Here is a 15,720-nt window from a genome sequence, read left to right on the forward strand (position 1 = left end):
CCACAAAACCACTTTTTCCATATCTTCTCTCAGTTCTGGGGCTGAGGGCATGTGTTCCTGCCATCAGTTTATATGTGAAACTGGGGGCGACACAAGTGCCCATCGCAGTACCACATGCTTGTCTGTACAGAGTGTCATCAAAAAGAATTTTTTTATTTTCTATACATTAACTCACCATTTGAATAATCATAGCTGTATGAGCATTACATGAAATAAGTCTAGCCCTAAGGAACTGTTGGTAAGCCCTGATGAATGTCTCATGTTATATGCTCATATAGATGAAGTCACATCTATTGTCATCAAAAGTAAACCTTTCTCCCATGGCATCCCTTCTATCCTTTAAAAAAAAGCTTTAGTATCTTCTACATAAGATGTTAGAGACGTCACAAAGGGTCTCAGAAAAAAATCTATATACTTTGAGGAGTTTTCCAGGAGACTCCCAATAGGTGTCACTATAGGTCTTCCTGCAGGGTTCATCTGATGTTTATATGTATTCTAGGTAAAAGGTAAAAAGTAGCCAGGTGAGGAAAAGTGCATTTCACATAGCTAAATTCTTCATGTACAATAATTCCTTGATTTTTCCACTTCTATATAAGCTCCTAGTAAGACACAACTGTAGTGGTATATATCTCCTTGATGATAGGAACATAATTGTTTCTGACTGAAAGCTGTTTTAATGCTTCCTCTCTATACATGCTTTCAGACCTTACAACGATGTTGCCCCTCCTTATCTGCAGGGTGGATAACTATGTTATCATCATCTGCAAGGACCTTTAATGCTTTCATTTGAGACCAGGTCAGGTTAGTTTCCTCTGAAGATTTTTTAACTCAACTTTTTAAGATCTCTCATAACCACCTCATGAACTGTATCAATACTAACATGTGGGGTTTGAGGCCTAAGGAGAGATTTTAATTTTAATTTAGTTGGACAGCATTTGTCATAGTGAATATCTGATTGTTGTAAGATAGATTCCATATTATCAATGTCATTTATCTCATCTGCTTCTGATGAACGTAGTGGAGTTAGAAGATCATTATCAGTAAGCTGAAGAAAATCCTGTAAGTTAAAATTATGTCTTGGAATGTTCGGTGCTTCAGTATTTTCTTTCTGTTGGCAAATTATGTTAAGTTCAAGCTTCCTAATAAAATAAAAGGCCAATCCTAGTTTGATCCAGTGCTTAATTTGTAGAAATTCAAGTGACGGGGCCCTCATCAGGAGGCCACTGCAGAATGCACCACCCGTTGCCCCTGTTAGCACTGTAAATGTCATTCCAACACAACCACTGCCCATCACACTCCTACAAGTGTGACAGCTCAGACTATTCCTTGCCCCAAAAACTAAAAGAATGTCTTGGGCACCAGGCATTAGTCATTTTTTATGTATAATTAATTAAGAAGCACATAATGATGTGCAGTTCTTTCAATCAGACAGACGGTGTCACCGTGTGGCAGACTGTCATAAGTGCCAGTGTTGACAATTAAGTGCTGGCGCCAAGCACCAGAAACCATAGGTTCAAATTAAGCACTGGTTTGAACATCACTACTCGCGCAGAAAAACATGGCAAAATATAACACATAAAGTTCTTCTTGGGTAGGCACTCTGTCTGACAGATTATTTACATTGGTATTTCGATGTACCCCATCATTACTGTCCGTTCTTCGGACCCATCTTTGTTCCCACTGGGTTGCTCTTTGTTTATTCTCCTCTGTCGCTCTCATTGATACTTCTTCCTCTGGATTTTGTGGCTCAAACTCTTCCTTGAAACTATCCTCTTCCTTGCTGGTGAACCTGTTTCCATTTCTTTCATAGGAGCCGGTATTTGTCTAAAAAAGTCTGACTTTTCCCTTCCCCTTCCGATGTCATAGAAGTATCACTGTCCCCCGGCGTGTCAGATTCTTTCTCAGAAATAGTGCCCTCATTTTGTCTTTGGATATGTTCATATTTTTCTTCTCTATGTAAGGGTTCAAAGATTTTGCTAAAGTATAATATACGACCTATTGCATGATCTTCAGTATCCCTTTCATACTTTCGTTGTTTCCTTATTTTGATTTTATGCTCTTAGTTTAATCTTTTTCAGTTCTTGTCTTGAGTCATTTCTCTATTTCTTCAATAATTTTTACAGAGACCTCTCTGTCTTGCTATGCATATTTCACCAAAATTTGCATCATACTTTTAGAGCATGAACCTGAGTTTTGTGCCCACACCTCCAACATTTTAGGGTTAGGATTGTCATATGATGGAATTGTAAAGATTTTCAGTCCTCTAGGAACTATATGAGTATCCATGTGTTGTGGCAAAGATGTTGCTTCCCACTTTTAGGTAATGCTATTTTGGAATGTTTCCCAAATTATTTTAACTATTCAACTAATATTATGGAGGGAACTGCCTGATTCAAAGTTTGTTGGTGTGTTTGTCTTTTTAAACTACTGTCTTTTTTTATTATGTATATATTTTCCAGTACCAGTGGTAGGTCATGTGCAGCACTGGACTTATTAATGGCCCTTTTTAGGATAGGATAGGATAGGATAGGATAGATGCTTGTAAAGCGCTCGAATGCCGTGGTGTCTTGGCGCTGATGTGTATAGAAGTGGTACAGCCTATGTTACAGGAGCTAGATTGAGGTAAACAGCCAGGTCTTCAGATCTTTCCTAAAGGATTGTCGACTTGAGTGAAATCTCATGGCTGTTGGCATTTTGTTCTATAGCTTTGCTGCACAGTTTGAGAAAGTTCTTCCACCCCATCTCACTCGCCTGATCCTGTCTATCTGGAGAAGGCCCAGATTACTGGATTTTAGGGCACGAGCGGGGTTATAGGGCATAAACATTTTTTGGATGTCCTTGGCCCCTCCCCCGTAGAATGCTTTGTGAACCAGGCATAGAGCCTTGAATTCTACATGTTGCTGCACGGGGAGCCAGTGCAGTGCTCTAATTCCAGCCAAGGTCGATTGACCTCTAGGTATATTTAAAAGCAGCCTCACAGCAGCATTCTGTAATGACTGTAGCTTTAGGTCTAGTGTTAGCCAATACTTTTTAATTTTGCTATGATATGTATAATATACTTACATACATGGGGCTTTTAGACACCCCTCTTCATCTATTGGTCTGTTGTTGTCTCACTCACATTTTGCTTTCACACACTACAACATACAGCATGGAGGAACGGGCAAGCCTCCTTAAGCCACTGGTTGACTTCACTTTCGGTAACTTCATTTTGCTCCCTCACAAGGAGCCCATCCACACACACACTAGTTCCCTTAAGTGCCAGTGTTTTTGTGTTTACTTTATAATTACTTTAGTGTTGCCTCTGTGTTAGCCTGGTGTGATAGCGGGATGCTTCAGATGCACATTCTATCTTTATCAGATCCCATCTACTGGCAATGCTGTTGTAGATTCCTTTTAGGGAGTTTTGCTTTTGTCAATGTTGCTACTTCACAGCATACCAGGTTGTGTTAATTTGAAACTATTCAGTATTAAGTGATCCTCTTTTTACTTTTTTCTTTGTCTTTTTTATTTCTTTTGTTCTTTTTTCTTTCTTCCTTCCTCTCTTTCCTTCTTCTTGTTTCTCTCTTTCAATATTTTTCTTTCCTTCTTGTTTCTTTGATTCTTTTCTTTCTTTCTTTCTTTCTTTCTTTCTTTCTTTCTTTCTTTCTTTCTTTCTTTCTTTCTTTCTTTCTGTCTTTCTGGCAGGAGCTTACAGCCAATGCCACCAGGGGCATAACAAAGCCCCCTACTAACCCTGTGGTGCAAGGGGCCTCCAACCCTTCAAGGGGCACCCGCTCAGCCTAAGTTCAATAATATGTTTGAGATATGGGAACCTCTTGGACCCTTCTTACATTCTACAGGGGGTTTCCATCATTTTGTGAGATGCCACTAAATGCCAGACTACTTGACTTTTTTAGGTCTCTGTTAGCCAAGACCTTTTGATTTTACTACAATTATGTGTATAACATAGTTACTTATCGGGGTTTCAACCAGAATGTATCCCTTAGTCTGTGGTGTGGTGTCACTCGCATTTTTCTTACACCCAATCCAGCATTCATTAAGGAGCAAGGTATCAGCCCACTTCAGTCATTAACTGACTTCACTATGAGTTACAGCATGATGCCCTTTTTACAAGGAACACAAAGTAGTTCCTTTCTGTGCCAGGGAGTACTATGGTAACGTGTGGTCATTTAAGACCAAAAAACACTTTTTTGCTTGTAGATTGATGAGTGCCCGGCCTATTCACAAAAAATAAAGTTTTGCACAAACCATAACAAACAAAACAAGAATTGCCAGAAGGCTGGCAAACAACGCAACAGCTTTTGGCATTGCCAGTGCTTGTTGAATAAATTAGGCTCAGCCCCCATAATACAGAGGGAGAAGCCATGTAAATCTACACTTTTGAGTAACCTTACATTTGTAAATGAAGAAAACCAAAAAATAGTACATTTACTCAAAAGGGTAATAGTAAACTTGCACTTGTAACTGACTCACAGGTGTAGGGTACTTTTGTCAAGCTCTATAAAGATCTATAAAGATAGCAACGCCTTATTTTATTGAGGTTTTATATTTATTTACATTACATTTTTGGGTGCTTTCATTGTACAAAATGCAGTGGTACAAAAATCCATGTTTCAGAGGGACCTTTGAAGTACGGAAATATGGAAAATATTTCATGGTCCCTGTAAACTATGGTCTTAATCATCATAGGGAAAAGCCAGAAATACGTTGTGCGCAGCTTAACCATTGTCTATTGTTTAATCAACATTCTATTCACGAAAGGTAAACAAAACTGGCATATTCTAATTTAATTAAGCACCAATTGTTAGTTGCACCTTCTGTGCACATGAATGTTGTGCACATGAACTATACAAATGCAAAATGTATTACCTTTGACAATTCTTGTGTGGTAATCTATAGCCAGTGTGTGCAGGTACCATTGAAAACGTTTGTTTTTTTCAGTGAATAGATATACAAAAATATGTATATGCTATGCATCTGAAAGATTTTTGAGAATGGACAAAAATATTCATAAAGGAAAGAGTGCAAGATAGAGGCAGTAGAGCATAGGTACCTAGCAAGTCAGGAGAGAGAATCAACCAATAGAATAAAGAGTAATCACATTGCATTAAAGGAATAGGGTATGTCAAGAGAAAGAAATAATAAAATTACAATAAGGAATTTAAGGTGCTTTTCAAGTGTTTTACATGAAAACAGCAGGACCATTTGTATGATTATGGCTTTACAAAAAATGTATCCTAAAAGAAAATAGGCACCGTCTGAATAAAAAATATATTTGCTTCGAATGACAAATGGAGTGTTTCGCTGTTTACTACTTATCAGGGAGCGGAGCTCACCATGTAGGATCAGGGAAATGTCAGTTCGTAGAAAAAAAGTTAAAGACCATGTACTGAAGAATGGGTGGTGCTCTGATTGTTAGAAGGCTATTGAAAGTTTATCCAAGTTTCACCGTTGTTATTATTTCCCAAGTGGGAGAAGGGCCGGCTTTAGCACCGCTCCGCCCATGACCTTTTCTATAGATTCCCTCGCTACCATACTCCGACAATGCTGCTCATCTCTCCATTACCCCTGCCTCGCATGCATTTCTTCTATTTTATAGCACTACCCATACCAATGTAGGGTGTCACTTCACATCACACACACATTCTACAGAGACAGTGAATCATACATGTGTACATCAGTCCAAAGGAAATTTTACATAAGACAATGAGGAGTAGGTGTAGGAATCACATTTCATTCATACCAGTAGGCAGTATATCTTAAGAGCGTTTGTTCTGGAGAAGCGCAAACGTAGGATTTAAAACGCACCACTGTAGTTGGGGTTGACTTTACTAATAAGAATGTATATCTACCCAAACACACCCTTTTGGCAACATTAAGATAATGAAAGACTGGGGAAAAATATTACTTTCTAACATATACCATGCAGTTAGCTTGTAGCTATTAGATGACAGTTCATAGGTCTCTGTGCTGTATTAGGATTGTAACTTATGAACTGCAAGTAACACAAGGATCTCTGTGACAAAAGTAGTAACCCACTGAATTATCCACATTAAATTCAGTTCTGTGATCCACATGGTACAAGCTCTTTGCAGCAGGCATGTAAACCCTCTGCGCTATCTTATGATGAGGAAAAACTACCACGAGACAAAACTGTGATCCCTGTCTCCAGCAGGAACATTAATCACCAGAGTTGTATAGATATTCTTACTGTTCCCTGAAAACTGCTGCACACACAAGGAACTCTGCAGCAGGTGCTTTTTAACCCATAGGTTATTTCTAAACACAGTACCTCACAAGCTCAGCACTAGGTGTGGCTGCACTGGCTGCACTGTCCTAAAGCAGGTTCTGAGAGGGATATTCTATTACCACACCTACATTTGTTTATATGCGGCCTACAGACTTTCTGCTTTCGGGGGAAGCCTTTGCACAGACCAGTGTGGGAAGCTATTTTGATGACCATTGAAACTTCTCTGTGAGTCAAACAAGGCCTAGTCCTGCCAGGGCTTTGAGCTCTGCCCCTGGCAGCAGCATGGGGTTAGTCCTTTCCAATGATTAATAGTCGTTGACTAATTTGGGCATACTGCCACATCTTCAAAAAGATGTCCTCTGGGATACTCTGTATATGAGTGCTGGTGCAGGTGGTGTCAGAAGAACCTGAAAATGTTACGTAATGGGGAAGATTGCCAGGGCCCCAGCTCAAAGACGAACAAGCAGATGCAGCGCCTTAAACTTGGAATGGTTGAACATTTCTAGAATAGGGAGGAACAAAAGCATCGAGTGATAGCGAGGCCTTTGTATCTAGCAAATCTAAATGTGTCATCTGATTCTTTACAGTATGTTTACGTCCTAGCATGCATCTCTATATCTCTCCTTCTATTTTTCTTTCGACCCCAAACTCCCATGCCTCCTATTCTTCCACCCAAAAACTCAGAAAATACTGCTGCATGAAGTTTTTCCTTTCTACCAATCAGGAGCCATCAGAAATGATATATGTATATATTTTGTTTCAAATCAGGAACTCTACTACTGCTACTCAAGTCTCCTCGATCTACAGCGAACATATGAGACCTGAAAGTCTCCTGTTAGAACCATTAAGTACGATAGGGCCCTTGAAGTCTGTGTTTCCTATTTACGCTTGAGAGAAAAGTCCTTTAAGTGTCCGAGCACCAGAGAATTTCACAGCAGTCGAAGGGACAAGCAGTGCTCTGCAGCACTTGCTGTCTAGTTGTTGAATTCTACATGGTAAATTATCTTTTGAAGAACTATTGCGTGTATTTCCTCCTCAACGTATATGGGTTTTCATTGTTTGTGTTTGGTTGCAGGGAACCTCTTTTAGGAAAAGCAGAAACCTTCACGGTATACATCAAGAACTCCATCCGCTTCCCTAAGTTTAACTTCTCTAAGTAAGTGCCCCTTTTACTCACAACTTATAAGCAGTACAAAAGATGTTCGTCATGTGTTCTGCGCCGCTTATTCTAAAAGCATCAGGAGAGCAAGTGATGTGAGCAATATCTAATATTTTATCAATGTAGTGCATAGAGGATACTCTGCTGATGACTTACCAATCCACACAAATCTTTATCTCACTAGATTTTATTTTAAAATGGACATGCCGGTAGCAGAGATATTCAGCAGACATGATTGGAAAATAGAAGAAACGCTGACTTAATAGAGTTCCACTTTAGGTCATGCGCAGCCACCCACTGGTAGTTCCGAGTAAAATTGAGATTTAATTAAAAACACACTGAAAAGTATTATGTGTACTTTCCTTTATTCTGTCTGTAGTTTCAGCAGCCTAGATTGGGGATGTAACATATTAAAACGTGGGGGCATATCAACAAGGCGGCGCTATGGAATTATCGCCGCTTTTGCGTCAGTTTTCGGGTGAAAAGTGGCGATAATTTCATCGCCTTATCAGCAAAGACACGCTATTGCATGTTTTTCTGATTTAGCGCCCCTTATAACAACGCCCAGCTTTTCATCTCTAATGAGATGCAAAGTGTGCGTTCCGTGCCAAAATAACTGGAGAAATGTAGCTAACCGACATTTCTCCAATTATCAAGCAGCATGCAAACAAGCAGAGCGATAAGAAAAGTAGCGCTAACCACAGTTATCGCTACTTTCCTTACGCCTGCTTGTAATCTGATTTAGCCATGTAATCCAATGGGAGGTGGATTACATGGCTAAGACCACCCTGCCCTATCAGCAAGGTATCGCTGGTTGCAATGCAATTATCACTGGATTTCAAGCGATAATCACACTGTTTTCCAGCTAACGCATGGATTCCTATCGCTTGGGAGATAAGCGTTGCTGATAGCACGCTATCTCCGCGATGGATTCCAGCGTTAGCCTGCGATAATTATCCTAGCGCTAAAAGCGCTCAGCGCTAATTATCGCAGGCCCTTGCTGATATGCCCCTAAGTTTGAAACAAAATAGAGTCCATTTTAGATTCTGCATCTTCCAGTGCATTTAGGTAGATCTCCATACTTTGTATGCTTCCATTTTACCATCTCTCAATTTTCTTGTCTGTTATAGGCCGGAAAATAGTCATACTAAGGAAAGACACGGAGACGTCTTTTATAAGAAGCTTTAAGGCCTCCTCATGCAATCTGCGAAACATGCTTTGCAAAAGGGGACGGTGGAGTCATTCAACCAGTTGTGATTGTCAGAATATTTTCCAGAAGCCCACTGAAGCCAAAGGACTTTGATCCAATGTTTCCTCTTGCTGCTTGAGCATCAGAGAGTGTAAGAAATTAGGTTACTGTTTGAGGAGAGTGGAAGCCCCACTCAGGCAACAACCACAATTCTTGTCAGGAGGAACCACAAAAGTCACTAAATTAACCTGTGCTTAACCCTCAGCACAAAAGCAGTCAGGCTTAACTTAGAAGTTATCTCATGGCTCAATCAACGGCAGCCCTCTCCTGGCATATGGGGGTCGGTGAACCGACACTCCCGCACACACGCTAAAGCCCAATCAGTCCACACCCAAATCCTCACACCTGACACAGGAAGTTCTCACAGTAGGGCTCTCGACTGGACCTTTCTCACTCCAGTGCTTTCCTCTACCTCACAGAGCACACTGGTCTTGGCAAGCAGGAATGCATTGGTGTTCCAGGATCCAAGGCTGGTGGATTTGGTTTTCCTGGGTGATGTCCCCTCATCCATCAGAGAGACTAGCTGGCCTTTGCCCTCTGTCCTGGTCACAGGCAGATGTCTTGCAGAGCTTTCCTCCTCACACAGCCCTTCTGGCTGCTTAGCAGATGACAAAGTTTGGCGTCTCAATATCCCGTTCTTATAGACCCATTCCAGACCCCGAAATGTGATTTAGGGTCTGAGTCGTTGAAGTTTTATGATGGGGTTCTGCTTCTTTTGAACGGTAATCTTCTCTTTTCTTCTCTCTCCTTGAAAGATGTCTGTCACAGCAGGCAAGACTCAAAAGCTGATTGACCCACAACACAAATGGGGGTGACCACAGTTCACACCTGGATGTCAGCCACAGTGATATGTGTATCAAAAGGTTAATTCTAGGCTTCCAGCCCAAGGATTAATGATTCCCTTATCAGCCCCATCTTCTTATTAAGATGTGGCCAAGCCCCTGCCGTGTGATCTACCACAGAATCAAAGAGCAACTTTTTGAAGTGTAAATAGAGGTTCCCTTCCTCCAGTGTTTCCCACACTGCTCACAGGAATGCAGCAAAACAAAAATCTGTCTGAGAGGATTCCTCCACTCCTCATGTCTTGACCAGGTATGCCTGGGGTTCCCAAAATGGAAGCCATGGTATCAATGTAATGTAGCATTGCAGGCACACTTGCCCTCAATGAACAGTCACAGCACACTCACTCTCCAGTTCTATACAATGCTAGGATCAGCACTGGGATTGGTCTGAGCAGCCTGGCTTGTTACTCAGACAGTGCCTGGGAGCGTGTGGCTTTTCGCCACCCGGCTGTACAACACAGCTGGGTGGAGAAATGCTAACTGTGCATGACGGTTTGACAGGCCTAAAACAGCTGGCCAAACTATCATGTTCACTTAGTTGTTCCCACAACTCCTTTTCCTGAAGCTCAAGAGGATGGCCTGGCCCCGCCCTGCCTCACAACTCAGCTACATAGCAGAGGCAGCAGTGAAAAAGAAAATGATAATTAAATCAGTAGCAGCAGTGGGGTGATGCTCCTCTGCTATAGCAGAGGAGCCACCCCTGCTTCAGAATCAAGAAATATTAGACACACAAAGTTGCTAGTATTTTATAACAAAAGATTACTTATTAAGTATAATCAGCACATAAACCGTGTGTATCAGAATGATGGAAACCATTATAATAATCTTAGCAGTCATTATGTAGAATACGTACATCAGAAAAACTCAAAGCATTTTACATCACACATCCCTACAACCTGTATTTAAATAATCTAATCACTAACTAACACCTATATATAGTTGTATTTCAAGCCTCTGGGCAACTGTATTGACTCATTGATTAGTATTTGTCCTAAATAAACCATGCTAGACAATACTCATCCCTGAATATTTTAGAAAGCTCTCTGGTCTGTAGTCAGATAATGTCATTCCGGGCATATCCCATCAAGCAATCAGTCTTTTTGTCTGTGCTCCGCCCAAAATCTTATGTCACTTTACACCCTTCTCTCCAGTGATTCTCTGTTGAGAGGGGAGGAGGAGTTGCTTTGCAATCTTTCATACCTGCACTGTCTGGAACGAACAATGGGTCAGGCAAAAGGCAAGGCAAGCAAATGAATCCAACCTTGCTTCCTCCTTCCTTCCAAATTTGTTTTATGCGAGGCTGGATGGCCTTGCAATGCTAATCTCTACATGTAGTTCCCTGAGCAACAGATTGAAAGAGTCCTCTCCACTGGGATCCTATACTTTTTGTTAGTGTGATGACAGTCAACCTGTTGTTAAAATAATATGGCGATCTCATGCACTCTGTTTAGTTACTGTATCTCATGTGTGTCATACAATTAGGGCTGATTGTATGTATCATGCATGTATTTTCAAAAATGTCCTGCCATGTATACCAAGAGAAGAAGCCAGTCAAAGAGAGGGGATGGAAATGAGAGAGGGAGAGAGAGAAGGCTCTCTTAAGCAATTTGGCTATCACTAATTCGAATGCCTAGTTTGTGCCTCTGTGTACCTCGGACCCCTACTAGTATCAGTATCTAATACTAGCCTCACTGGGCCTGTAACATATTTCTAGTGCAATTTTCCATACACCACCATTGCCTCAAATCCCCAGTATTTGACTCCCTCTACCAGTCTCAAACATGTTCATCCTCCAGGACCATCTTCTCATTTATTCCTTCAATGCATCCTTCGTGAACCATCAGGATCCTTCTCAATCCTCACCTGTGAAACAGTGGGTTACTGGTTGACCGGGGTGTGAGCTCTGTTCAAGCAGCAACCACTATTCTTCTCAGGTTGAAGTCACAAGCAAACCCTAAATTAACCTGTGCTCAAGTCCCTGGTAGCTTGGCACAGAGCAGCCAGGCTTAACTTAGAGACAATGTGTAAAATATTTGTGAAAAATGCAACAGAGTGAAAATACATCACAAAAGAATCCCACACCCGTTTGGAGAAATAGAGCAGACTTTAGTAAATAAAACAAGACCAAACCAACAAAAATCTAATCAATAGAACCAGAGTTATGATTTTAGTGAAAAATAGCACCAAAAAGCACAAGCGCCAACCATGGCTATGTAGTCACTCAGGGACAGGTCAAAGTCACACTTTCAGACCGACCGCAATGGAGCACAAGTCAGCTACAGTCACCAGGTTAGACCCGCTGAAGTGTATCTTCTCAAATATGGCAAGAGTCGTGTTCATGGTGGAAGGAGCTGCGAGGAGCAGGGAGAGCATCGCAGGAGGCTGCCGGCAGAGTGCAAAGATCCTAAAGTCATTATGGACGGGCATCTCTGGAGTTTTGCATTGGTGGTCCCCGCTAGTGGTCCGATGCTCGAGAGTGAAGAGGCGGCTGCTGGAGCTTTTTGCTCAATCGCAATGCAAGCAGCGAGGTCTTGGTGCAAACTGACCCATTTGCAGTTGTGAAGAACCCAAAACCTCAGCTCTGTGAGGTCCTGGACCTGAGGGGCACTGCTTGGGGGCCAGGACCTCACTTCAACTGGTTCCGAGGAGCTGGTGCAGGTTGTTGGGGAGCATTTTATGTCCCTGTGGGTCAGATCAGGCAGCCAGCAGGCTAGCCCTTGCAGGTCCAATTCTCCTCTCACCCAAGCAAGAGGGCAGCAGGCAGCAGGTCAGCACAGTGGCAATCATTTCAGCGGAAAAGAAGCACTTTTTCCTGGTAGAGTATCCACAGGTCCAGAAGTTTACTGAAGAGTTGGTGTCTGAGGCCCAGTATTTATACCCAGTTGCGCTTCTGGCGTGGGGAGAAGCTTCTGGAGGCATGACTTTGAAATGCGCAGCTGCACTGCCTTCCTGGCTACAGACTATCTACAGGTGGTATGCAGCCCTTTGTGTGGAGAAGATTATTCAAGAGTAAGTGGGGCTGGGTCTAGCTCCTCCATCCCATCCTGTCAGTAATGGCCCATCCAGTCAAACCTAAGCTCCCAATTGTGTGTGGTTGTCTAGGAGGAATACACAAAGCCCAATTGTCAACTACATCCAGTCATGGGACCCACAGACAGGCTGCAGGCTAAGACAAGAAAATGCTAACTTTCTAATATTGTAATTTAAAATCCGACTTTACAATAATTTAGGATTTTACTTTACAATTCCAGAGACAAAGAGACAAAAAAAAATTATACAATGTATTAAGGTAACTCCAATGTTATCCTATGGGAGAGGGAGGCCTTGTAGTAGAAAAACAAAGTTAAGAATCTTTCACTACCAGGACATGTAAACCTCAAAAGTACATGTTCAACTATTTAACTATAGTGAACCCTGCCCTTTGGCCTGCCAAGGGCCTACCTTAGGGGTGACTTGTATGTATTAAAAAATAATGTTTGGGCCTGGCAAAACATTTACCATTGCCAGGTCGGAATGGCAGTTTAAAACTGCACACACACAGACTGCAATGGCAGGCCTGAGATGTGTTTATAGTGCTACTTAAGCGGGTGGCACAATCTGTGTTGCAGGCCCACTTGTAGCATTTAATTCACATGTCCTGGGAAACAGGTAGTGCCACTTTACAAGGGACTTCCAAGTAAATTAAATATGCCAATTGAGTATAAGCCACTCTATCATTTTTTAAGGAGAGATCACAAACACTTTAGCACTGGTTTGCAGTGGTAAAGTGTGCAAAGTCCAAAAACCAGCATAAAAAAGGGTCAGCAAAAACAGGAGGTCTGAAGGCAAAAAGGTAGGCGAAAACCATGCCAAGGATGCCAAGTCTAACATCACTCCACTGTCACCCTATGTATCTTCCACCTCGGCTACTGTCACCTGCCTCCTTGCATCCACATCTACTCTGGTACCAGTGCCACCTTCTTCATCTTTACCCACGCTCTCTCTTCTACTGGTGTTTTAGTTCCTCAAAGTGCCAGTAATATGTACTATTTAATAAGAAAAGCAGGACTGTAGACCACCGTGGGATCAGAACCTCAAAAAATCTAGAGGATGGAGTGGCATCCGGCGTCATGCTCCTTATGTGGTCGTATGTGCACTGAGTCATAAAAGCTATTAATGCATGCTGTCTCCATCCTTCAAGGTTAATGGTAAGTGGTTGTGGCTGGGGGCAACTGAATCCTGAAAACTGATCATGCCTCAGGAAATAAATATTTCTATCTTTGCTGATTGCTCTATGTTTTTTGTATAGGACAAATGTGCTCAACACCAATAACGACAACTACCTCAAGACCTGTCGGTACAGCAAGGAGCACCATTACTGCCCCATATTCCAGCTGGGTGACATCGTCAGCTGGTCCGGAAGCAACTTCCAGAAAATGGCGTATGAGGTACGGGCATGAAAACATTCTGTGGCCATCCTGAACGGTCAAAATGTATTTTCAGTTGAAATTATATTTTTATGAAACATTAAAGGTGTGTGTCAGGTCAGATTAGCAGTTGGACAATATTTGAGCACCATAATTCATATTTTACATGTAAAACATCTTGTTAAAATATATGTTAAAATTATTGAAGCAACACATCTTACATATTTATCTGAATGACACTTAGGAAAATTAACGTAACTACTTTTCCTCTGTATTTAGAAGTCCTTAGATGTTTGTAGTGTCTCCATCAAGAGCAATGTAGCAAAACGTCTTGTAAAACGATCAGAAAACGAAAGGCTTGAACAATAATGCACATCAAGCATGCATTATAATGGAAACAGGTCTTGGGTGTTAACTAATGCTCCCAATAGCATGGCTGTGAGAGTGAAATACTCTTCTGGGTTGATCCAATATGTGAATCTTAAAGCAATGTTTAAGGAGAATGATCCAAAGCCATTATGTACATTCTATTTATTTGTTTAAAATAGAATATTTTGACTACGCCAGTTCTGAGTTTCTGCAGACAGAACACTTTACCCTTCACAACTTTTGTGTGTGTTATTATCTAACATTTCTGTGGATTCGTGTTTTGGTGTGAAGCATCCAGACTTCAGAGGTCCCTGGAGCCTGATAGCTCTGTGTGGGTGAGGCATCACCAAAGATGGCGCTTGGCCAACTACCCTACCCAAAGTTGTCACTGCACCATCATTTCCAGTGGTGCCGTCCAACTAAAGCAATGAGGATTGTTCAAAACTACAGAAAAGCTTTCCTGATAGCCGTATGTGTCCCAGTATTGTAGGAAGTAACAAATCCACAAATTGGAGAGTTGAGTCTGAGGAATAGTTTATTGCATGTTATCCAGTAGGAGTCCAAGTCAGAATGCCCAACAATCCCCCAAAAGATAACTCCCCCGAGATTCTATACATTTAAAAGATGCCACATAAGAGAACTTGCCATAGAGCGAGATAGTGACGAGCAGCAACAGAGATCGCACTTGTGACGATCACGCTCCATGCACACAACAAGTACATCATGGAAACTTCTGATATTGGGTCAGTCAGGAGGCACAGGGGATGGAGTCAGTGGGTGAGCACAAGGAGCCATAAGCCTGCCAGCCGGGCATCAGTGATGTCAGTGGCTCACTGGACAGAGTCACAGTCAGGAAGCGTTAGGTAATGCAGTGTCATGAGAGGTGAGTCAGTGGCTGTCAGCCAGTGTTTCACAACAGTGGCTCCTGCTATGAAGGCACGGTGGGTGAAAAACGGCTGCTAACAGAACAAATAACCAAAATTAAGTAGACAGCAGGTGTGGCACCAAATGAGGGTCCACTGACTCTCAAGTCTCAGTGAATTATTGCAACTCAGGCTATGTTTTAATTATCTCACTGTAATGGAAACTCCAATCGTAGATGCAAAGACATGGTCTAAAGAGAAGACAAAACAAGAGCCAACTATTTAAAATGGACTTCAAGAATGGGGTGTAGGAAAAAACACAGTGAAACAGGGGAACGCCAATGGGAGGAATTTAGAAACAAAAGTGAAGCTGGCACTATGGGCATAGAACTAAGGCGGTAAATACCTGACGGGTCCATGTCACCATGGATGTGATCTTCCAGTCCTGGTCTTTGGTCTTACATATCATCTTCAGGCGTGTTTTGTTTTGTTGTACAAAGCACTTCGATGATAAATGAAAACACAGAACTGGACGTTCCGTTCTTGTTGACATGGAGTCATCTGGTAACCTTATTTAGT

At 41.8% G+C, this 15,720-nt stretch overlaps 1 protein-coding gene across 1 annotated transcript in view; it reads left to right on the forward strand.

Moving 5' to 3' along the window:
* The window catches only part of P2RX5 (purinergic receptor P2X 5), a 505,454-nt gene that overhangs the window by 347,682 nt on the left and 142,052 nt on the right, over positions 1-15,720 (forward strand). The window contains exons 6-7 of the mRNA XM_085649317.1: positions 7,329-7,409; positions 13,792-13,930. Of these exons, the coding sequence (XP_085505443.1) occupies positions 7,329-7,409; positions 13,792-13,930 (220 nt within the window). The remainder of the gene's footprint in view (positions 1-7,328; positions 7,410-13,791; positions 13,931-15,720) is intronic.

Source organism: Triturus cristatus, chromosome 3_2, assembly GCF_964204655.1.
Source record: "Triturus cristatus chromosome 3_2, aTriCri1.1, whole genome shotgun sequence".
Lineage (NCBI taxonomy): Eukaryota > Metazoa > Chordata > Amphibia > Caudata > Salamandridae > Triturus > Triturus cristatus.